The following is a 24,048-nucleotide window of genomic DNA, read 5'->3' as shown; positions in this document are numbered from 1 at the left end:
CTGTCCTTTCCCACAGAGTTGCTCCCTCCCATCGACTGACCAGAGGTGGGGAGGGTATGTCGTGTCTCAGAGAACCTGGTAAGGCCAGGATTCTGGTCCTTCACATGTTTGAGTTGGGGTCTGAATCACCCCCCATGATGTAATGGCTGCTCTGCACAGTCACGACTGCTGACCAAAACAGCTGGGCTGGTCAGATGAGGGCCAGGCCTCATCCCCAGGGTCTGTGGCACCGTCCAACCTGTTCAACCAGGCTGTGTCCTGCACACTTCTGGGTGCAGCTCTCCGGAGCTTCCTCTGTCATCCAGGTGAAGCAGCAACAGGCGCCCTCCCTTCCTTGCAAGGACTTGGCTGCTCCAAGTCATAGACCAAGACCTGGCGCAGCCAAGAGCTCTTCCTCCTTTCTATTCCCCACATCTGGAAAAGCCAGTCTGTTTACAGTGATAGGAATCAATTCACCCAAAGGACACACTTCCTGGCAAGTTCAGGAAACCACTGGGACACAGCCCCTGTGGAAGCGGAAGGCTCCTGGGCTTTCCAGAAACCTGCCTGCATGCTTAATATTTCCCTCCCTCTTTCTGTCCCTCCTTCCCCCCACCCTCTCTCCCTGTCCTTCAACAAACACTCATCACCCTTCACATGTACCAGGCACTGCGGGTAAGTACTGAGCACCGAAAGGTGAATTAACAAGTTTCTACTACTCTTCATAAGGACATGCCATTCTTCTTCTGCACCAAGTTTCAAATTCCACTTGGTTGAGGTTTTCTATAGTTTTATTGTATTTTCTGAATTCATGCCGTCCCAGATATCGAGGGTCCCTACGCTGATTCAGAGAACTATGGGCTGGTCCCTGGACCCCTGTTTCTTTAGGCTCTGTCCCAAGTGCTTTGCACTGACCAAGCCTTCCAAGAACTGAAGAAACATGGGGACCTGCTGGAATCCCCTCTCTTCCCTGGAGGAGAACTCACAATGGCCTTGTCAAAGGCCATCATGGCTGCCACCTGGAATGTTCCCAGGTACAATGGCCTCACCTCCACTACCCAGGCTCCCACATATACCTCCCTCTCCAGCCTGGTCACTTGTGCTCAGACGGCTTGGGCGTGGCACTTTGAGGGTACATTTTAGGTTGAATGAACGGACAAGTCACCAGGTGGAAACAGAAGCTCAGAGAGGTAGCAAGTCTGCTCCTTCGTGACTCCTAAAAGGGAACATGCAGAGCTGAAAACAGTTGCCTTGATTTGGAAGAATCAGGGAGTATTAGTACAATTTTCCTTTCTGTGTTTTCTAAGTTTAAGTGTATTCTTTCCAAAAGAAAACAAATGCAGAGAAAAGATAACAAGAAAGGTCCCTCTGGCACAGCAGGTGGGAGGGTAAAGGTTTCTCTTACTTTCTCAATACCTGGAGGCAAGTGGCTTCTCTAGAAGGTGGTGGGTTCCTGGTCATCCAAGAGGGGGTCAGTTCCCATGGGGAGGCCTTCGGAGGAAGCCTGAGTTTGAGAGTGAAAGGCCCAGGATCAAGGCTGTTCCAGGATGCACCTGCTAAATTCTGGTGTTTTCTCAGCAATTCTTCGGAGTCTTAGAAGCATGCTGCATGGCAAAGGCTATTTGAGAGGTGCTGTCAGTGAAACCTGGAAAGAACATGCTTAACAGGGAGTAGCCTCCAAGCCCCAACCTGCACAGCTTGAGTAGTGAGTCTGCATCCAGGGGACCCACTGGCCCAGCCCTCTCTGTGCATCTGATGCTTCCTGATGTTTTGGGCAACTTGGGCCAAACTCTGGGTGTAACTCACTGGGCAGGCTGTGAGCTCCCCTGCAGAGTGGCAGGGTCCCCACCCCTCTCTGGGGCAGAGAGCATGAACCTGATTATTCTCAGGGCTGAACAGAGGGAAATGACTAAGCTTGAGGTATGCTTAATACTCTTTAGATTTTGCCCCTTTCCTCTGAGCGCAACCTGCCCTTGGCATTTCCAGCTCTGCCCCAGGAGCCACCCTGCTCCCCACAGAGATCAAAGGCTTTCCAGCCTCCAGGACCCTTCCAGGTGCACCCTGCCTCCCTCTTCCTGCACAGACTCCCCTATCAGCATCTGTCCTGTCTTCTCCCAGAACCCACCGTCTGTGCCTATTTCCTTCCGCCCTAGACTGCCCATGGCTCTTCTCCCTTCTCCCCCAGCACAGTGGCTCTGACTCTTATTAGGGATTCACTTATTTAACCTGCAGCCCTCGCAGCCTGTGGAGCAGGGTCTGACCATCCTCCAGGGCTCGTGCCTGCTGTTCCTCTGTAGGGAAGGCCGCCTTCTCCCTCTAGTTAACCACTGCTCACTCGCTCAAGGGTCACTTCCTCCCACAAGCTCCCTCCACCCCTAGGCCAAGCAGGCTGGGCTGCTGGGTCCCTGCAGTTTCCTTCCAGCACCAAACCCTTTACACATTTATCATGCAGTGTTTGATTGATCTCTCTCTCTCCTTTCCCTAGGGTAAACTTCAAAAAGGCAGGGATCCACATCCTTGCCAACATTTGTTATATGTGTTCTTTTTGATGACAGCCATTCTGAAAGGCGTGAGGTGATATATCACCATGGTTTTGATTAACATTTCCTGGATTAGTGATGAGCATCTTTTCACACCCCTTGGCCATAGGCATCTCCTCTTTGGAAAAATGTATATTCAGTTCTTCTACCCATTTTTAAATCGGTTTATTTATTTATTTATTTTTAGTTGTATTAGCTGTTTATATATGTTGGATATTAACTCCTATTGGTCATATAATTTGCAAATATTTTTCCCATTCAGTAGGGTGTCTTTTCATTTGTCAATGGTTGTCTTTGTTGTGCAAAAACATTTAAGTTTTGGGCCTCCCTGGTGGCGCAGTGGTTGAGAGTCCGCCTGCCGATGCAGGGGATACGGGTTCGTGCCCCGGTCTGGGAGGATCCCATATGCCACGGAGCGGCTGGGCCCGTGAGCCATGGCCGCTGAGCCTGCGCGTCCGGAGCCTGTGCTCCGCAACAGGAGAGGCCACAACAGTGAGAGGCCCGCATACCGCAAAAAGAAAAAAAAAAAAAACATTTAAGTTTTATTACTAAGGTCCTATTTGTTTATTTTTGCTTTTATTTCCTTTGCTTTAGGAGACAGATCCAAAAAATATTGCTACAATTTATTTCAAAGAATGTTTCAGCTATGTTTTCCTCTAGGAGTTTTATGGTTTCCTATCTTACATTTAGGTCTTTAATCCATTTTGAGTTTAGTTTTGTATATGGTGTTAGAGAATGTTCTAATTTCATTCTTTTATGTGTGGCTGTCTAGTTCTCTCTGCATCACTTATTGAAAAGACTGTCTTTTCTCCATTGTATATTCTTTCCTCCTTTGTCATAGATTAATTGAACATAAGTGTGTGGGTTTCTGGGCTCTCTATTCTGTTCCATTGATCTATGTGTCTGTTTTTTGTACCAGTACCATACTGTTTTGATGACTATAGCTTTGTAGTATAGTCTGAAGTCAGGGAGTATGATTGCTCTAGCTCAGTTCTTTCTCAAGATTGTTTTGGCTATTCAGGGTTTATTGTGTTTCCATACAAAATTTAAAATTATTTATTCTAGTTCTGCAAAAAATGCCATGGGTATTTTAATAGGGGTTGCACTGAATCTTTAGATTGCCTTGGGTAGTATGGTCATTTTAACAATATTAATTTTTCCAATCCATGTAGGCGAGGATGTGGAGAAAAGGGAAAGCCCATTCACAGTTGGTGGGAAGGTAAATTGGTGCAGCCACTTTGGAAAACAGTATGGAGGTTTCTCAAAATACTAAAAATAGAACTACCATCTGACACTGCTCCTGGTATAAATAAACCACTCATTTGAAAAGATACATGCACCCCAATGTTCATAGCAGCATTATTTACAATTGCCAAGATATAGAAGCAACATGAATGTCCATCAACAGAGAATGGATAAAGAAGATGTGAGATACACACACACACACACACACAATGGAATACTACTCAGCCATATAAAAGAATACAATTTTGCCACTTGCAGCAACATGGACGGACTTGGAAGACGTGCTAAATGAAATAAGTCAGACAGAGAAAGACAAATACTGTTGATATCACTTATATGTGAAATTTTAAAAATACAACAAACTATTGAATATAACATAAAAGAAGCAGACTCACTGATATAGTTTTCAAGTGTGTGGATTTTATGCAGGGGGCACGGAGGCAGTGGGACAGTCTGCCTTCTAGAGTCAAGAGGCCCCGTTGCCCTCCATGTGGCCCGGGCATGTTCCTTCCCCACTCTGAGCCTGTAGGTGGGGTGACACCTACTGGAAATGCTCTGTGGGATTAAATGGGGTCATGTGTGCAAAGAGCCTATGGCAGTGCTGGGCACTTAGTAGGCCCTCAGCAACGCTGGCTCTCCTCCACCCTCCAATGTCCAAGGCAGCTGTGACTGTCCTTAATCCATCGCCCAGCAGCTCCACCACGGAGTGATGCGGACCGGGGTGCAGCGTTCCGGGCTCCGGGCTCTGAGGGTGCAGGGAGAAGGAATGGGTGGCCGGAGCTGGTCTCAGCACCGCCTCTGCAGGGCAGGGAACTGGTCTCACGGTGAGCCTGGACCCAGAGGTCACGCATATTAACTCACCCAGCAGAAAGATGAAAGAGCTCCAACTTAAGAACAGTTCGAGCAGTGGTGACCCGAGGGGTGCCACGGTGGAGAGTTTGGGGGGGCCTAGTGGTTGTTGGTGATCATTCTTAAGAAATGGCGATCAGGGCCTCCCTGGTGGCGCAAGTGGTTGAGAGTCCGCCTGCCGATGCAGGGGATACGGGTTCGTGCCCCGGTCTGGGAGGATCCCATATGCCGCGGAGCGGCTGGGCCCGTGAGCCATGGCCGCTGAGCCTGCGCGTCCGGAGCCTGCGCGTCCGGAGCCTGTGCTCCGCAACGGGGGAGGCCACAACAGTGAGAGGCCCGCATACCGCAAAAAAAAAAAAAAAAAGAAAAAAAGAAATGGCGATCACCTGCAAAGAGTGCAAAGTGTGCGAAGTGTGCGAAGCGCCTCACCGCGGTAGCTTTGGCTCCGGGTGGGAGGTGGCGCCCAGACCTGGGAATCAGGTGTCAACACCCCGCCCCAACCTCGGGGTGGTTCAGCGCTGAGTCCTTTGCGCTGGGCAGGTCCCTTGGGGTGCGCCCCTCAGTCTAGGGCGGGGACCGGGGCTCCTCCCTCTTCGTCAGGGGTGCCCCTGCTCTTAACCCGCGCGCGGGGGCGCCCTGGCCACTGAGCTCCGCCGAGCAAGAGAGCACTCAGCGCAGAGCCAGAGCTGCGCGCGTCCGGTTCCGAGGCCGTCGCCAGCCCACCAGCATGGCCCCCTCAGCGGCGCCGGGCGGCATCAGCCTGCCTAGCGGTTTCGCGGTCTTCATCACCTTCCCGGACATGCTCTTCATCTTCGAGTTTGTGAGTGGCTGGCGCGCCCCGCGCCCGCGCCGGGGAGGGCGGGATGGGATGGGTCGTGCCGCGCGCTCTCCTGAGGGATCCGCACAGCGCGCCGACTGATCCGCAAGCAGCGAGGGTCCCTGAGCCTCGGTAGCCGGGCCCGGGGAGGAAACACTCTCCCGCACGCCCACCCCGCAGTAATGCTTTGGCCCGTTCTAGCTAACGGCCATGGGGAAACCGTCTCCAAGACTTAGGTGGAAAAAACGAACTCGCAACACGGGTCAGATATCCGAAGGCGGTCCCGGTCCACTCTTTGCGCGCCGATGCTGCGCTCCCGACCTGTGTCCTATGGGCCGCGCAGAGGAGGCCCTTATTGGAGAGCGACGTCCTGTAGAGGGGCCCAGCTCTTTCCAGGGTTAGGATTTTGCTTAAAAATTTAAAAATCATCCAAAGAAACCTGAGGATTACCAAGCGAAGTGTGGAGATTGGGTTGGCGTCATAGGAGGAGCCGAATCCGGATTATTTTCTCTTGAACGTCTCTGGTGAAAGTATTTGCGACAACTTTGATCTGGAACTAATAAAACACGCTGTCGTTTGCTCCGCCACAGCCATGGTGCCCAGTGTGGGGTGTGCGAGGGGAGAGGGACCTGTGAGAGCCGTCCCCTGCCTTGGCTGACCTTGAGCAGTCTGGAGACCTCTGCATCGCGGCTGGTCCCTCCCTACACTGGAGCTGCACAGCCTCAGATCGCGGCTGCAGGAAAGCGCTTCCTACTCTGGGCTCCTGTAAAGTGCTCACTGCCGGGAGGCTTCAGACCCGCCTTCAGCCTAAACTCCCCAGGGCCCCAGGGCCTTACCTAAGGGGGGGGGCGGGGGCAGTATTTCTTCTGTGGGTGCCGTTCCACGGGCTCCGAGACTCCTTTCCCTGCGTCCCCACCGCAGAAGTGGCTGCCTGGAGAGTCAGCTGGAAAAGAAAACGTCCAAGCCTGTTTAAAAACGGGACCCCAGCTTCTTATCTCCTGATGGTCAGGGAGGGTGAGAACCACAAAGGGAGCAGCTTCTGTCATCCATGGAGGGTTGGGGGAGAGGGAAGGGGGGGTTAAGTTCGCTTGATGGCACCATATCAAGGAAGTAACATCTAGGAGAAACCCTGACACCTCTAAGCTGAGCCACACCATTTATAGGCAGGGACACCCAGGCCCAAAGTGGAAGGGGCTTGCAGTCACTGGAACATTCCTTCCCCAAATGGCTCATCTCTGCGCTTCCAGTCGCACTTAGCCTGAAAATGAGCATGTGTGATGAGTAGTAGGTGGTTCCTTCAGAGGCTACTCTATTTACAAAGGCAGAATTTGGTGACTGTAAGTGATGATGGCTAAAGGTGAGGTGAGATGGGGCAGAGAGATTTTTGAGCAACAAAATGACTTGCTAGTATCTCTTGAGTTGCCCTAATGAGTTTTTGACTCTGCCTTTGTAGCTGTTTGGGGAGCATTATAACAAGAATCATAAGAAAGTGTGTTGAGAATTCCCTGGCGGTCCAGTGGTTAGGACTCTGTGCTTCCACTGCCAGGGGCCCGGATTCAATCCTTGGCCAGGGAACTAAGATCCCGCAAGCCACACGGCATGGCCAAATAAATAAATAATTTTTTTAAAGTGTGTTAATTGGGCTTCAGGCAAAAGACTCTAGCACACCCTCCTCCTCTTGCCCTGAATTGAATAGGTACATGAACAAGTGTGTCGCAATAATCAACAGGTGGAAACAGCCCAAATGTCCCATCAACGGGTGAATGGATAAGCAAACTGTAATATTCCATGCAACAGAATATTATTCAGCTGTAGAAAGGAATGAAGTGCTGATACAGGTTGATAAACCTGAAAACACTGTGCTAAGTAAAAGAAGCCAGGCACAGAAGGTTACATAGTGTATGACTGCATTTATATGAAATGTCCAGAATGGGTAAATCTATAGAGACAGAAAACAAATTGGTGGTTTGCCAGGGGCTGAGAGGAGAGGGAAATTGGGAGCAGCTTAATGGGTATGGGCTTTTCTTTCAGGGTGAGGAAAATGTTTTGGAGTTAGAGGTGATGGTTGCACAACATCGTGAATGTATTAAATGCCATCGAACTGGTCCATTTTAAATGGTTAGTTGTCTGTTGTACCAACTTCAAATCAATTTTTTTAAACTTAAGAGCTATTTCAAAAATGACAGAAAAGTATATATACTTTAATAGGCATCCATGTAATTAACACTCAACTTTGTCAAATCTTAATATTTTGCCTTATTTACTCTCAGTATTAAGGAAATAGAGCTTTCAGATGACATCTAAGCCCCCTGGATATTCTGCTATTATCTTATCTTATCTCTCCTCCCCTCCAGCCTCAGGACGACCCCTGAGCTGAATGTGTGTTCAGGATTAGACCTTTACTGCACACCTAACTATCTATGACTACACATGGTGTGGTTTTATATATTTTCTCGCTTTCTGAAAGTATTATCACCCCCTGTACATCCTTCTGCAATGCTTTTCATGCAACCTTGTTCTGAGGTTTATACATGTTGACACTCTTTATTCAGTCGTCTATTCATGGACATTTGGGCAATTTCCAATTTGTTGCATTTTGGTAACGCAGATGGAACTGCTAAAGAACATCCTTGTATTTGCCTCTTTACTTTTGGGAATTTCTTGTGGGAACACACAGAGATTTGACTTGCTGGGTCATAGGGAATGCACACCCTTGTTTTCCCAGATGTTAGCACACTGATGTCCAAAAGGGTTATTCCAACTTACACAGCCAGAAGTGAAGTTTCCAGGAAGCTGATGAAGCTTAATTAAGCTCAGGACCCCCACTTGCTCAGGACCCTTCCAAGACTCTGACTCACTCTGCATGCTTTCGTAAAGAGGGTCCCCATATTGTAGAACTTCCTGACCCCACCAGCAGCTTATGAAAGTCTCCATTGTTCCTCATCTTGCCACACTTGGTAGAGTCAGACTTTGTCATTTTCTGCTAGTCCAGAGGCTGTGAAATGCTTGATTATTTTTTAACTCTGTGGTCCAGCGAGTCGTTGATGACTCCCAGTCCGTATTCTCATGCCTGACCTCCCAATAGCCTGGGAGGTGCAGATGCCAAACTTTCAGCCTCCAGGACTAACAGGGTGGAGCTCTGCCCAGCTCCCAAGACATGGAAACTGCCCACAGGGCAGGGAAGGCTGGTAGCTCAGGGTGGCGCAGGGCCGCTGAACTCTGGCCCTGCACCCCTACCCCTGAGCTCCTGACCTCTGACAGCTGCAGGGTCTTCACAGGAAGGGGAAGGCAGGCCCAACCAGGTGCTGTGACCCTGCCTCCGTAAGCACCCCAGAACCACAGAGGCCATGCTGCTGTTGCAGACGGTGGGGTCACAGGTGTACCCCCATTCAGGTGCAGGTGGAACGCCCAATGTGTCCCCTCCCCCAACAACTCCCCCCAGGGCTTTGCTTCTGGCCTGTTCCCCCACTGCCACCCAAGGAAATGTTTCCTTTTGGAGCCAAGGCTCTGGCTTCCCTTCCTCGTCTTCCCTCTAGGCCAGGGGCTTCGTGACACTTGGGACATGTTCAGAAAATGGGATGTTAACATAGGGTGGTTTTTGTCTCAGCTCTGGCCAGCTCTGGTCTCCCCAAGTGCTGGGAGAGACGCCTCCCTTTCGAAACTTGTGAAGGGGATACCTGAAAACAGGTTAGGTAAGAATCTTTAACCCACCCGCCTCTTCCCCAGCCTGCTAGAGGTGGAGCCGCTGATAGAATGGCTGGACTTCGAGAGAACATTTCTTTGGAAAGAGTGTGTGCACCTCAGAGTGCACAGGAGGACCAGAGAAGGTCAGCTGGCTCAGGGCAAAGCCTGCCGTGTGCCCTTTGGGGGGCGGGGGTGGGCGTGGGAAGCCACCCGGAAGCAGCTGGCAGTGTCGATTCTTACAGTGACATGGACGTAGTAGTTACTGAAATGAGACTGCTTCTAGCACCCAAAGTGACTGGGGACTTTTTATTATTTGAGAGTGACCAGAAAAGTCCTGGGACCTGCCCTAGATTTTCACCTGTCTGGGGAACAGCAGCACCTGGCAGGGCGGGTTGGGGGAGCAGGATGACAAAGCACTTTTCTGACGGGTGGTCCACATTCTGGCTGCACTGGGAATCCTAGGAGATGAGAGATGTAGAATCACAGAAACCTAGTTTTCAAGAGGTGAGGGGAAACTGAGGCTCAGAGAGGGGAGGCAGCTCGCCGGGTACCTCCGTCTCCAGTGGCACTTCTTGCAGTGACAGCAGAGCTGTTGCAGGTTCCTGCATTCACCCAAACACCCACGATGACCTTCCGCCTACAGCAGAAGGGACCACACTGCCCACCTGGCAGTCCTGGGCAAGGCCTGGTTCCCTTTTCTCCCCACCCCCACACCCAGGGAGTGAAGGGAGCCACTGGGGAGCTCACAGCTGCCTAGGCCTTATTGTCAAAAACACCCTGGAAGGGCTTCCCTGGTGGCGCAGTGGCTGAGAATCTGCCTGCTAATGCAGGGGACACGGGTTCGAGCCCTGGTCTGGGAGGATCCCACATGACGTGGAGCAACTAGGCCCGTGAGCCTCAACTACTGAGCCTGCGCGTCTGGAGCCTGTGCTCCGCAACAAGAGAGGCCGCGATAGTGAGAGGCCCGCACACCGCGATGAAGAGTGGCCCCCGCTCGCCCCAACTAGAGAAAGCCCTCGCACAGAAATGAAGACCCAACACAGCCAAAAATAAATAAAATAAATTAATAAACTCCTACCCACAACATCTTCTTTAAAAAACAAAAACAAAAAACACCCTGGAGGTCCTGGGTCACTAGGTCCTGGGCCGGCCCAAGAATCTGCATTTGATAAGCACTGCACGGCCCGCATCATCCAGCTAGGTTTGGAGTGGTCAGCGGGAGGCTAGTCTACCCCTCAACGATAAATGGGCGACAGGATACTGGAGACAGCTCTCAGTGAAAGGCTTGGGCAAGAAGCCAGGTGCCCTGAGGTTCTCCTGGGCTCAGGGGAAGCACCGTCTCTGCTCCTGGGGAAACTTTCCTGCTGTCCCAGCCAGGGACCTCTCCTACAGTCACCAGAGAGTGCGGGCCGGCCCTGCTGCCAGTGCAGGGCGGTGGCTGAGTCTCACTTCCCTGGCTGTGCCCAATGGCTCCTGGCCCTGTGTCTCTCCTCGTGTTGCAGGCCCCTCCCTGGAGCTGTTTAGAAGGAGGTAAAGGTACTGCTGGGTTTTCTCCTTTCCTCTTCTCTAAAGGGAGGGGAAGAATTATAGGTAGAGGTCTCTCAGGGGTTTGTCCTTGGAGCTGAGAAGTGACTTTTCCAGGGTTTCAAGAACGGGAGGCCTGCTTTGATCAGAAGTCGGTGACTCTGAGCTGTTCTCTGGAAACCGCTAAGCGTGATGACGCAGCTCAGGATCCTCATGCATACGTCATCACAACCAAGCTGCCTTGAAAAAGATTGCTTTTACACTTTCCATAGGTCACCCCCAACTCGATGCAGATGGGCCCCCCTCTCTGTCCGAGTGCTTTCAGAAGAGAGTAGGCAGGTTCCAGATGCCCTGCAAGACATAGCTCACACTCAAGTCAGGCCAGGACAAAGGCTGGCTGTTGCACCCACTCGCTCCGTGCTGGCTGCCAGGGAGCGTTGGGGAGGTGTGCTGTGCTGCCAGCCGAGGCTGGTTCTGCAGAGCCTTAGGAATGGCTTGGCTTTTTTTTTTTTTTTAATTGAAGGATAGTTGATTTACATTGGGCCAATGTCTGCTGTACAGCAAAGTGACTCAGTTATACCCATACAGACATTCTTTTTTTAAATATTCTTTTCCATTATGATTCATCCCAGGAGATTGGATATAGTTCCCTGTGCTATACGGCAGAACCTCGTGGTTTATCCATTCTAAATGTAATGGTTTGCATCTACCAACCCCAAGTTCCCAGTCCATCCCTCTCCCTTCCTCCCCCTTGGCAACCACAGGTCTATTCTTTATGTCTGTAAGCCTTTTCCTGCTTTGTAGATAGGTTCATTTGTGCCATATTTTAGATTCCACAGGTAAGTGACATCATATGGTATTTGTCTTTCTCTTTCTGACTTACTTCACTTAGTATAATAATCTCTAGTTGCATCCATGTTGCTGCAAATGGCATTATTTCATTCTTTTTTATGGCTGTGTAGTATTCTATTGTATATATGTACCGCATCTTCTTTATCCAAGGAATAGCTTGGCTTTGCTCTGGACTCAGGACACATTATCTGAGGGAAGGGCTGGGCATGGGAACTGGGCCACCTGGGGCCTGCCTCCAGGCAGGATGGGGCCAGCCAGGCTGGACCTGGATGAGGGCTGGGGGCTGACTCCCCCTGGATTCCGTGCTGAGCCCTGGCTTCCACCCCTGATACAAGCCCAGCTGCACTTCTTCTTGGCTCTCAAGTATAGGTCCCTGGACTTGGTGCTTTGGACCAGAGGCCACCAGGGTCAGGCACTGATGAGATGCCCCAGCAGGTGTTCTCTCTGGATGCTGATGAAAGTGAGGACAGCAGATGAATGGCAGCCCTGGTCCCTGAAGCACTGATGCCTTGGGGAGGTGTGGGCCAACTCCTCACAGGTTCCAGATTATTCCTCAGAGCATGAAGCAGGGCCCTGGTACTCTCTGCATCGTGGGGCTCTGACCTGTCTTCTGCATTCTGGTGGGAAGCTGTGGTTCCTGGTAGCTTCTGGGTGGGTAGCTTCTAGTGGCATAACTACTTCCTAGGGTTAATGTAGTGGCCTTGATTCTCTGCCATACTTAGCCAAGGCTCTCTGTCCCTCCCACCATGTGAAAAATATTCTGTTCATGCTGGGGCAAAACAACCCCTGTGTTGAATCATTTTAATACACCAAGGTCCTAGGACCTAGAAGATACATGTAGGAACTAAAAGAAAAGCCTATCACCAGCCATCACACATCGAGGTGCATGTGCAGTGAGAAAAAGGGCCACACAGCCAGTCTCAGCTGACCTGAAATTCCACACTGGAGCCTTGGTTCCTGTTAGAATACAGTCAGGCTGGGAGAGGAGGGGCCAGAAAGAGAGGGATGGGGGCAAGGAGGAGAAGCACCCCCGCATGCTAATGACCAGTGCTATGGGGGGTGGGTACTCACCTGGGGGAAGAGGGACTCAGGCCCGGACAGGCGGCCACTTCCCAGTCCACACTCACCCTGTTTATATCAACTACAGACGTGAACTCACACCCTGTCTTTTTGAACCCCAGACCTTTATCCTCCTCTTCACAAACAGACTCAAAGTCCCCTGAGTCCTGGTCTCACCCTCAGATTAAAGGGACATTATCTAAGTCTAGATTGGGAGGGTCATGTGACGATGGTTCCCCAGAAGGAAGGAGCCTGCTGACAATGGGGCCAGGAGGGCGGAGCACCTGGCGTAGGTAAACTGAGTCACGGAGCCTCAGCAGCACTCCTGGTGTTCACCGTGGGAGTAGACTCAGAGGTCAGACTCCTCAGTTGGCAGAGGGGGTGAGGGTCCCCACAGAGAGCATCTCTGACCTGCCCCAGATACCTCCATGAGGTCCAAGGAGAGGACGCTGTGCGAATTTCTGGGCTCCTTCCCTCTCCTGGGCAGAGGTGTTCAGCTGGTCACCCTCACTGGGGCCCCGACACTCACCAGGACCTGCCTCTGCCCTTGGTGGCCCCAGAGCTGCTTGAGTGGGGCTTGGCAGCAAGACTGGAGGAGAGAGGCCAGGACGGGAGAGATGGGCTCCATTTACTTGTGTGTCTTTGAATAAAGTCTGTCTCCCTGGATGTACCTGCCCCTGGTGCTGCCATTTCCTCTCAGTATCTGTGAAATGCATACGTGAATGAATGAATGAATGGGTGGCTGAGTAAGTGAGCAAGTGAAGGAAGCCTTTCCTTTGACTTGCTGGCAGCCCAGTTCCTCCATACAAGGGTGGTGGGGTTCATATGACGACTAGTGTTTGCTTCCTGCTCCCTCTGCTTTTCAGAACAGGAAGAGTCCCCAGCCTCCCTCTCAGACCCCTTTTTGTGGGTCTTGGGAAGGCTTCAGTGCTCTGACCTCCCTGTCCCTATACTCTCCTGCTGTCTGGTGCTTATGTCCTCTTGACTTGGTGCCTATTCCCTTCTCTGCAGTAGCTCAGCCTCCAGACACGCACGCACAAGAAAATGCCCTCTACTGTACCTCACGGAATGACTGATTCTTTTAGTCAACCAAGGCTCAGAGCTGGGACTGCTGTTTCTCCTGGAACACCATTACTCTACTGGTCAAGTCATCTGCATAGGCCCTCCCAGCATTGCAGTGAACCCTGACTGCCAAAAGAGTTCAGTGGATAGAGACACTTCCAGAAACACAAATTGGAGTTGCTGTTCCTGGTGGCCTTGGGAGAGCACCTAAGGGCTCTGAGCTCTCGGCAGTCGGGACAAGTCTCATTGGTGTGTCCATCTCTCTTCTCCCTCCTGGGGAGGTAATTTTTGCCCACCTGACCAAAGTAGCAGGACGGACTGCTCAGGGTTGGGTGCGCCACCCGTGTTCTGTGGCCAGTTTCCTTCTCAAGAGTTCAAGGTACAAGCTCCTGTTCACATGTGCCTTCAAGACCACACCGTGCCCCCGGAGCTTGGGAATTCTGACGCTGGGCCCCCAGGGACTTACTACCAGGTGTGTGTGTGACCAGCCCCACGTGGACGTCCTCCTTGGGTCACGTCTTGCCTTGTTATTGGAAGGCTGCCTGCTTGTGGAAACCCTGACCGAATAAAATGGAGCCCCAGAAAAATATTCAGAGAATTTGAGCGATTCTTCTGCCTTGACCTCAATGATCCAAGTCTTGCAGCAAAAACACTGGACAATTGTGGACCCAGAGCTCTCAGCCCTGCACAAGCAATGGAGACACCCTGCCAATCTCAAGAATGTGCCGAAGGAGTCCTTTTCCCACTTTTGTAACCAAAGCTCATTGTTGGAAGGAAGCCTTTCTCATATGTTTATGTCCTTTGTGTTCCCTTCGGCAGAGGCAGACACATTTTCCTCAGCTTTTGATTTCTGGGAGATTGTAGGTTTTTCTCTTTTTGATACTTCTGAAGTTATTTTAAAATTCTGGGCCCCCACAAGGTCTGGAGGGGATAATTGTGCATGTTGAGATCTTGACCTACTGGGGTTTCCACGTGGTTACAGGAGAGCCTTCGCCCCATCGTACAACAGCTATGACAGCAAGTATTTAGAGCACTCGCCGTGTGCCAGGCACCTGTAGATATAAACTCATTTCACCCGGTCCCATTGGGTGGGCGCCACTGCTATCACTATTTTTCAGATAGGGACCAGAGAGGAAGTAACTTGCCCAGAGACAACCAGTGACCCAGCAAAATGTGCCAGAGCTGATTCAGATTCAGTAATTCTGAAGTCTACACCCTTAACCACCCTTGCCTGCCTCCTCTGGATTAATTCAGAAAAGAAAAGAAAGGACCTACTCTTGAGTTCACGTGAGACCTTCCCCAAGACCATCTCCTGAGGAAATTTTTTCCCCAAAAATCATTTGATGAGGTAGACCGCAGATTCAAACTTTTTTAAGTCTTTGGAAATTTTTTGTCTGGATTTGTACAATATCCTTGGTTCTTACAGAACTTCACCTCTGCTCAGCCTCCAAAAGCACACTGACTGAAAGATGGGCGGTTTCCAGTCCTGAAACACCAGGGCGGGGAGAGGCCTCAGATCCCCAGCTCCACCCCTTTCATGGACACTGAGGCTGTGTCCCCGTGTCTAGAGGACACCCAAGGATGAGCGACTCTCATGTTCAGAGCAAGACAGGGATGGAAGCCTAAGGAGAGGAAAGGAAACTTTGTATCAGAGCCAGTCAGGACCTGGAGAGGCAACTTGGCCGGCATTGCTGGACGTTGGAGACAGGAGCCATTTCTCCTTGTTTGACAGGAGTTACCAAAACTCCATCCATGGACCGCTTGTGTTATGGAAACATACTCCAAAGCCTTTGGCAAAGAGCCTGGGGTGTTTGCTTCTCGTCCTATCACTCTGCTTCTCTCCTTAGCATGAGACCTGGGCACTGGGGTTTTCGAGGTGACCCAGGCGATTCCAGTGCAGAATGAGGGCTGAGGACCACTGAGCCTTAGTCCAGGCCCCACCCCCGTTTTCTAGCTTGGGGATCTGGGACCCAGAGAGCGAGCTCAACCCTGGTGACTCTTGGGCCACTCAGCTAAGAGATGTTATGCAAGACGGGGACCTGGGCGCAGGTGAGGGTGGTGGGAATCTGGCCTGTTGACGGAGATGAACAGAAACTGGAGCCATGCCTCCACCTGTGTAACTGATGTGTCAAAACGATTGCCTCTCAGTGTGCTTCCTGAGAGCTGGGAGCCCCTTCGGGTTCTCTTTAGGAAGGGAAGTGCTTGAACCCTCACCTACACCTTTGCTCTTGACAAATATTTGGCCAGTAGCGTTCTGAGACCAGGGTGGAGTGGACTGCTCCCTGCCCGGGATGGCTTATCTCCAACTGGACTGCTCCCTGCCCGGGATGCTTTATCTCCTAGGTGTGGGTGCTGTACTTGCTCTGTTTGCTCTCTGCAAACTTTGTAGGTGGAGTGAGGCAGGCACTGGCTTTGCCCCATGATTCATGCTGAATCTCGGCTTTCCACTGAGCAGGGCCTGGCACGCCTTTGAGGTGGCCCCACGATCAGCTGTGTGAAGGTCACCCTTCCTCAAGCCCCACCCCCTGCCACTCCTTGTTCCCCAACCTCCTGCCAGCTCACGGCCTTCCCAAGCCCTCACTGCTGCTCCAGCATCCTTTGGGCTTGGCATGTACCCTTTTCTCCCCTGGAAAGCCTCGTCCTGACCTTCTGGCCTAAGTCCACCTCTCCCTTCAAGACAGTTGGGACCATGTCCCAGTCGGGGCTGCTTTTCCCAATCGTCCTGCACTGTCACTGGCTGACTCTACGTCTGTCTGCACTGGGCTGCCGGCATCCTGGGTGAGCAGACTTCCCTCTGCTGTTGGGTGGTGAGGGGGCACAGGGCCAGAAGCTTCACACTCACACCCACAGTTTCAGGCGGTTCGCACCAGCCGGCAACATGCGGAGTGAGCTGCCAAGTGCCATTTACAGTGGAGGAAGCCAGGGCCCGAGAGGTGGAACCACATGTGACAGCATCCTCCAGCGGATTCGGTGGAGAGGCCCTCTCACGCCGTGTGCCAGCAGCCCTCTGCTCACAAGATGGGCAAGCCAGATCCGCCCTCGTCTCCGTGCCACACTCTCGTGCCTTCTAAATCCAAGTCTGTCTCAGCCATTGGCACAATCACATCCTTTTGTTAAGCGTCCCTTATGAAAAAGGCCCAGCAACCTGTTTGATCTTAAAGGCAACTGTGGATGAATCTACACACACATCTTACTCTACGGCAGTCTGAGGATTTTTATCTAATCGATTTTGCTCCACTTATTGTAAGTCCACTGCCTCTCAGTCATCAGTAGAGGAATTTTCTGATCAGAGATGCCCACATATGATTCCTCAGACCCAACTTGGTCCTGATAACTCCAGATTCTTCACTGCACTGATTTTTCTACCCAATTATGATGGTCTCCTGAAGCTTCTCTGCTAAGAGGCTCAGAGAACACCTGGGGAAGTGCTATCTCTTACCCAGCAAGTGGGCAGCAGGTGCAGGGAGACAAGGTCAGGGTACCACGTGCATTTACACCCCAGGGGATGCAGGGCTGGGAGGGCAGCCCGTCCTTAGCCCCCAGACCCTTAGGAGGATGGTGCTAAGCTCTGCAGTACCTTGGACCCCTGTGACTATCTCCACCCGTGTCCCAGCCCAGTCCTTCTCGTGGGGGTGGGGGTGGGGGTCGGTGGAGGAGGCTGAGGTGACTTCACCGGGATGGAGAGGGACAAGGAGAAGGGAAGACAAGTACAGGAAATCCCAGCTTGGGTTGTACCTTGTCCACAGGGGGAGCCGGACTGTACCATTGAGATTATGATCCCTAGTCTGTCGTTATGCTTCTCTTGAAAACATGGGGCTCCCTGACCCTGAGGACACCAAGTGGGTTGTCTTCTGGATAATGACAGGGGGAGGAATGCCTCTCTCACCTCTGAGGAGACCAGGCTGACCTGGGCCCTCCTCACTCCAACCCCATCTCCAAAAGTCAGAGAACTTCTGGGACTTGGGGATTGAAAGGTCAAGTTTTTTTCTTAAATGCTAATGATATATAGTATGGCTAATTTGTTTTGCCAAGTAAAGACCAAAAGAATCAGCTGGCCACTACCATTTTATAAAAGAGAGAATACTTTGGGGAGTTCCCTGGCAGTGCAGTGGTTAGGACTCAATGTTCTCACTGCCATGGCCCCGGGTTCAAGCCTTGGGCCACAAGCCATGCAGCATGGCCAAAACAAAACAAAAAGGATATTTTTCTATAAAAAATACTAGGAAGGATATAATCTCAGAGTTTGCCCTTCTACTAACAAAAACTGGATGGCCTAAGTCTTTTCTAGGGATAACAAATTTTTAACTCAAAGGTGCCTCTGTTTCCCCATCTCACAAATGGGTCAGTACCACACTCACAGGGATGTTGTGAGGATTAACTGAGTTAATTATAGAGTGCCCCTGGTTCCCCAGCGGGACCTCTGGGTCTGGCCCAACCTGGGCATGGGCCCTCCTAGTCTGACCCTCACCCCTTCTCTCCCTCCCTCTGCAGGTCTTTGGGGGGCTGGTGTGGATCCTGATTGCCTCGTCCCATGTGCCCATCCCACTGATCCAGGGCTGGGTCATGTTCACGTCTGTGTTTTGCTTCATAGCCACTACTCTCCTGTACTTCCTGTATGTAACTGGTGCCCACGGCAGCAGACCTTCCTGGATCACCCTGGTGAGTCCCAGTCCTGCGACGTTTGAGGTGGGGGTGGGGGTGGGGGTGGGGTGCGGCATTGGAGCCTCTCCCCTGGCAGGTTGGCTTTGCCAGTGCTGGGTGAGGTGCCCTGTACACGTCTCCCACCCATGTGCCAAGGCTGAGCCGGCCAGACCCTCAGCTCCGAGCTGCCCATAGCAGCCCAGGGTTCCCCAGCGCAGGAGGTCGGGCAGAGGGTAAGGCAGAAGCTGACTGTCACTGTCGCTGCCTGATCCTCTGTGGGCCTGCTCTGCTTTCTCCTGGGTGAACGCCCTTTTCATGCGAACTGGCAGCCCAAAAACCCTCCCTGTACCTCCTGCACCTGCCAGGGGCCAGCTGGCATCTCCCACCACCCAGGAGGGCTGGCTTCCGTTTTGGGGGAGGGGACAGGATGCTGGGGGCTGGTCCTGGCTGCCCAGCGTGACGCCACACTCACTGCCCAGCTCCCAGTCACCACCTTCTAGAGCAGGGTCGCCAGAGAGGGACTTGGCCCGGGAAGAGGGAAGTCCTGTGATCTCTCTTGCACATGAATTCTGCTTTGAGGCCCATGAAGGGGGTAAACTTACACGGGGGCCACCTTCCCTTACCTCCCCTGGAAGGGGGCGGGGCTGTTAGCCAGGCCTCTTAGTCTCAAGGGGCCTCCGACCTAGACTTTAGAAACCACCTCCAAGTCGTAACTACTCAAAACCCTGTCCTAGTGCTTTTTTGCTTTTAAAACATACCTGGAGCCCCAGTCCCTGGCTCTCCCCAAGAAAAAGCTAACTACAACACAGCAGTGAAAATGGCCTGAGCCTGTCACTCTGTATCGGCCACACCCGAACTGGGGACTGTGACCGCAGCTGACACTTCTCAGGTCCAGAACCAATTTCCACCAATCCCAAAGGGCCACCTCCCCACCCCTTACTAGATCCCAGCTCAAGGGAAAGCAGTATCCTTCCTCCATCGAAGTCCTTACTGTGGCCCCAAACCAGTGAGATTACTCAGCTCGGCAGCTCTGGTGAATCAATGTCTCTGAGGAAGGGGGGCAGGGTTGGCGGGTGTCAAAGGGAGTAGCAGATGACGACGGGGGACCTGGTCCGGGCCAGGCAGGGACAGGTGGGGTGGACAGGCCCTGCTGGGGCCACAGCTGCTCCACATCTCCATATCTGGGTGCCCCAGCTCTCTAATGGCCCTTTCTCACCCTGCAGGATGCAGCCTACCACTGTATCGCCTCCCTGTTTTACTTTGGTGCCTCTGTCCTGGAAGCTTTGGCCGCCATCCAGCTTCAAGTGGGTTTCACCTACAAACATTACCATGAAAACATCGCTGCTGTGGTGAGTCCCCAGTCAATGTGCCCTGTTCACAGCTCCCACTGAAAAGGTTCTGAGTGGAAGGCTGCCCGGCCCTCCCACATTTTTTTAGTTCACTAAATTTTGAATAAAATAAACCTTCTCCTCATTTCTGAAGAAACAAAGCCTCAGAAAAGGGAAATGATGGGCCCCAGACTCCCTCAGCCACCAGTGAGTGCTGCACTGCCCAGGCCTGCACTGACCAGGGGTCCAAGCCTGGGTGGGCTTTGAGGCAGATGCGGGAGAAGACATGACCGTGGGGCCTGGCACTGTCTTGAGCCCTAGTGAACAATCTTGTTTACCCCTCACAACCGCCCTAGGAGGGAAGTGCCGTTATACCCATTTCACAGATGGAGAACTAGGGCCCTAAGAGCATGCACAACTTGCCCCAGGGTCACCAGGAATTGGAGAGGCCAGGTGCTCTTTCCCCCACGCTCTTAGCACCAGTGTGAACAGAACATCTGGCCACTTGGGTTCCTGGCTCTCAATGAGTGTCTTCCAGGGAAGCACACAGTCGGGGCAGGGCCAGTGCTGAGACCACAGATGGAAAGTCGAGTGGCCAGTGTCTCCCAGGCCCTGGCTCTGCGGCTGTGGGGAGGCCCTGCCATGTGCAGCATGTCCAGACCCCCAGCCGTGGATGGTTGCTGCTTGGATTAGGCCTTCGTCTCTTGATGACGGTGTCTCTTTGCCTGACAGCTCTGAGAACCTGTGCAGGAGGAAGCCTGGAGTTCACACTCGCCCATTCCTTGTGCAAGTCCCTTTGTGCCCTCTGAGCCTTGGTTTGCTCATCTATAAAATGGGACAGTAATTCCTGTTGTTTCCCTGGAGAATGAGGCAGCTCTTAAACTTCCGTCCAAGGCCTCATGATGAGAAATGGGTGGAACAGGGCTGTAACCTCCTTCACCCTATTAGGAGGTGAGATGGGGGTGAAACTGTGTGTCTGGGGAGCACACTGCATGTAGGTCTCTGAGCCTTAAAAGGAACAACCTCCAACTCGGGGACCAGATCCATGGCGGGCTGTGAGGTTATGACCTGATTTTCTTGTTGATGGAATGGATCAGAATGACAGGGAATATGAGAATGTATTGTTTCATGAGACTCTTTCCCAGAGTTGTGCATGTGTGTCCTTGCACCAGTGTGCTAACTCATGATATCAGATGTATTTCTAACCATGGATATTGTTTAAAAACTAAGAAAAAGTTTCAGAAATAGCACTCAGATTTCTAGTGATCGACCTATGAATTAAGCAAATCCCAAGGTCAAACGTGATGACACACCACGAGATGTCTGCCCCAGGTGCCAAATCTGTGCCACCCCCCCCCTCTCTTTGGGAAGGGTAGAGCAGAGGCTGAGAGAAAACCCACAGGGTGGGCGCAGTTGGGCTCTGGGAAGGGGGTTAGTGAGGGTGCCCTTCCTGTTCCCAGAGGGAGGGGTCTGGGGGAAAGCTCCTCAAAGCCTGTCTGCTGGTCCCCAGGGGCCCACCCCCTTTCCTGGGGAAGCCACACACTCCCCTCAGCTCCCAGCCACTCTCCAGTTCCATAAGTATGGCCACCTCCTGGTCCCTGGCATCCCCTCAAATGTCCCAGCATGTGGGACCCTCCCCCATGTGGGTTCATCTCCCAAGATGGCTGGTTCCTAACCCGGAGCACAGCCAGGCAGCACCCTGGTTGTTCTTCCCTCTCTTGGGAGACTGCCTCCTCTGTCACCTTCAAATGACGATTTCATCACCCCCTCACAAGAGAACCCATACACACCTCCCCCATCCCAACCCCAGAAGCCTTCTCTCTGAACAGACTTCAGCCAGGCATTTGACAACCATTTCTGTAAAATTATTGCAGACGAGGGCAGTGAAATGTAGATGGAATGTGGATAGTGGGCCAGCCCTTGACTGAACAATGCAGGAGGGGGGAGTTAATGACCTGCCCACTGGGCAGATATCTAGTTGGGAACCACTGGGCTCTACCAGGCTCTACCATATTCTGACTTCTCCCTTTTACTTTCCATCAAAATGCAGCGTAAACAGGCATCCAGAGAGGTGACCTGGATGCACGTGTACAACCTGATGAATTTCCATAATCCATCCATTATTCATAATTCAGAAGTCCTCTGTGTAACAAAGCATCCAGATTAAGAAACAACATAATAAGCAGCTCCCAGAAGTCCCCTTCTTGTCCCACTGCAGTCACTGTGCCCCTTAACTGAGGATAAGCACTGTCCCGACTTCCAGCTCAGGTTCCACTTCACCTGCTTTGGATCTTCAGGAGCGTGATGTGCCTCCTCCCATGTCTGGCTTCTCTCTCTTCACCTCAGGTCTGTGAGGCTCATCCACGTGGCTGGGTGGGGATGTAGAGGTTCTTTCTCTTTGCTGTTTAGTGTTTAGTGTTCCACTGAGGACTATACCAACATCTATTTATCCCTTCCACGACTGATCACGTCCCCACATTTCTGGGAGCTGAGCTGGAGAACCATGAGGGGGCCCAGGCAAAGTCAGCGGGGCTGGAACCAGGAATCTAAATGTTGCCAGCAGACGGAAACGCTGGGCTGGAGGCCCCTGGGGGAAACATGAGCCCAGTTCAATGTAAACTCACGCCTTTCTGTTCAAAGTATCAGTTTGTGTCTGTGCACATGGGAGACGGGATCATGATGACACGCTCAGGATTTAACCCCAGACCCTGCCCAACACCCACATGCCCCTCCCATGGTCTCCGGGGAGGGGGGCGGGGCTGGGGCAGTCTGGGGATGTGAGCAGGCATCTCACGGCCTCCCGCACACCCCTGGCCTTTGGGAGCATCTGGCCTCCTCTCACCCCTCTGGGACTCCTCACCTGTCTCAAAAGCTGAGCTTCTCCCTCTCTCCTCGGCTGGCAGCAGAGAAGCTGCACCCGAGGGATCCCTGGGAGAGGGTTTTTTTGTTTGTTTGTTTTTTTGTTTGTTTTGTGGTACACGGGCCTCTCTCACTGTTGTGGCCTCTCCCGTTGCGGAGCACAGGCTCCGGATGCGCAGGCTCAGCGTCCATGGCTCATGGGCCCAGCCGCTCCGCGGCATGTGGGATCTTTCCTGACCGGGGCACGAACCTGTGTCCCCTGCATCGGCAGGTGGACTCCCAACCACCGCGCCACCAGGGAAGCCCGGGAGAGGGGTTTATAAGGGCCTGAGTTCGTGTCCATTCATGGCCCTGGCTCTCAATGTCCCGTGTGCCATTTCTTGACCCCCCTTTAAAGTAAGTGTTTCCTGTTCCTGTGGGGACCTCTGAGGCGCTCCTGCCAAGGGTCTCCATTGGGCTCGGAGTCCCCGACACAGTACACTGCTCCCTCCTGATGGGCAGGGGGGTCTTCAAGGGGCTTCTCACTCGTGTGTGACTGCTCCCTTCAGACAGGGTATTTGATTCCCAGATGCATTTTCTTACCTTGGTTATTAAATAACTCAGGTGACTTACCGCCTCCGGCAGTGAGGGTGAGGGTGCGCCCAGGTGTGGAGGCAGCGGAAGAGCAGGCACAGTTACGGCTGGGTTTAGGGGAATTTTCAGCAGTCACGGGAGTGTAGCCACCCTGATGTTATGCCTGGGTTAGAAACTCTTGACCCTACACCCAAGGTCACAAGCCAGGTGCAGATATTGGCTTGGGAGCAGGCAGCCCTCAGGGCCGGCCACCCAGAGCAGGGTGATAGGACAGATGGTGCCCAGGTGCACAACGGCAGGTCAGAGCCTTGACAGGGCACAAAGCGACCTTTTGCCACATTTCCCAGCCTCTGTTCCCAGTAGCAGCTTTCTCAGTAAGCTCCCTCCTTTTGCCAAAAGCTCAAAATCCCTCCTCTCCATCCCAGTCCCTCACTTCCTGGGGCCTGGCTCCCTGGCTCATGCCTGTGTCATTCAGAATCTTAGAATAAAATTCTGGTCGGGGTCTGAAGGCATCCAGGCAGCAAACCCATGTGTTCAAACTCTCTTAGCCAAGGCCGCTGGGGTCACAGCTGGTGGACTCTGGTCTTATTGGTGTGCAGGAAGGAAGTCTTCCATGAAGAGCAGGGGAATCCTTCCCTACAATGATCACTTGAAGGGTCTCTGAGGGCCCTCGTTTCCAGTTGGATGGCACCAATATGATGGTGTGTGATGGCAAATAGTTGACCTTGCACACCAAGTTCAGTATACCATTAGGTCACCTGGAGTCTGTGCTGAGAGCGTTCTGGGTCGCACCTAGGCTCTGCGGGAAAGCATATCTGCGTGTGTGATGGGGAGCAGTGGCAGTCCACAGACTTAAGGGCTGTCAACCGCAAGCCACGCACGTGGCGACCCCAGTGTGGGCAGCCCATGCCTCTCCCTCCCCCCATGCACGGCCATTAATTGTCACTTATCTTGGTTTCAGGTGTTTTCGTTCGTAGTCACTCTGCTGTACGTGGTCCACGCAGTGTTTTCTCTAATCAGATGGAAGTCTTCCTAA

At 52.4% G+C, this 24,048-nt stretch overlaps 1 protein-coding gene across 4 annotated transcripts; it reads left to right on the top strand.

Moving 5' to 3' along the window:
* The first annotated feature begins 5,340 nt into the window (after window positions 1–5,340).
* MAL (mal, T cell differentiation protein) lies at window positions 5,341–24,048 on the top strand. 4 transcript variants are annotated; one of them, XM_060117823.1, is made up of 4 exons: window positions 5,341–5,433; window positions 18,103–18,270; window positions 19,476–19,601; window positions 23,974–24,048. In XM_060117823.1, the coding sequence occupies exons 1-4, from the start codon at window positions 5,341–5,343 to the stop codon at window positions 24,046–24,048; spliced, it is 462 nt and encodes a 153-aa protein (XP_059973806.1). The 4 variants fall into 4 exon arrangements, with proteins under 4 accessions (XP_059973806.1, XP_059973808.1, XP_059973807.1 ...); XM_060117825.1 differs by lacking the exon at window positions 18,103–18,270; XM_060117824.1 differs by lacking the exon at window positions 19,476–19,601.

This window comes from Mesoplodon densirostris, chromosome 14, assembly GCF_025265405.1.
Source record: "Mesoplodon densirostris isolate mMesDen1 chromosome 14, mMesDen1 primary haplotype, whole genome shotgun sequence".
In the NCBI taxonomy this organism is placed as follows: Eukaryota; Metazoa; Chordata; class Mammalia; order Artiodactyla; family Ziphiidae; genus Mesoplodon; species Mesoplodon densirostris.
The sequence above is the reverse complement of the archived record's forward strand: the minus strand, read 5'-3'. Positions and strand labels throughout refer to the sequence as shown.

Excerpts from the sequence above, each read along its gene's own strand:
- MAL (XM_060117823.1), top strand. The coding sequence starts at position 5,341 with ATGGCCCCCTCAGCGGCGCCGGGCGGCATCAGCCTGCCTAGCGGTTTC. Across the intron at positions 5,434-18,102 it reads TGCTCTTCATCTTCGAGTTT|GTCTTTGGGGGGCTGGTGTG; the intron begins GTGAGTGGCTGG and ends CTCCCTCTGCAG. Across the intron at positions 19,602-23,973 it reads ATGAAAACATCGCTGCTGTG|GTGTTTTCGTTCGTAGTCAC; the intron begins GTGAGTCCCCAG and ends TCTTGGTTTCAG.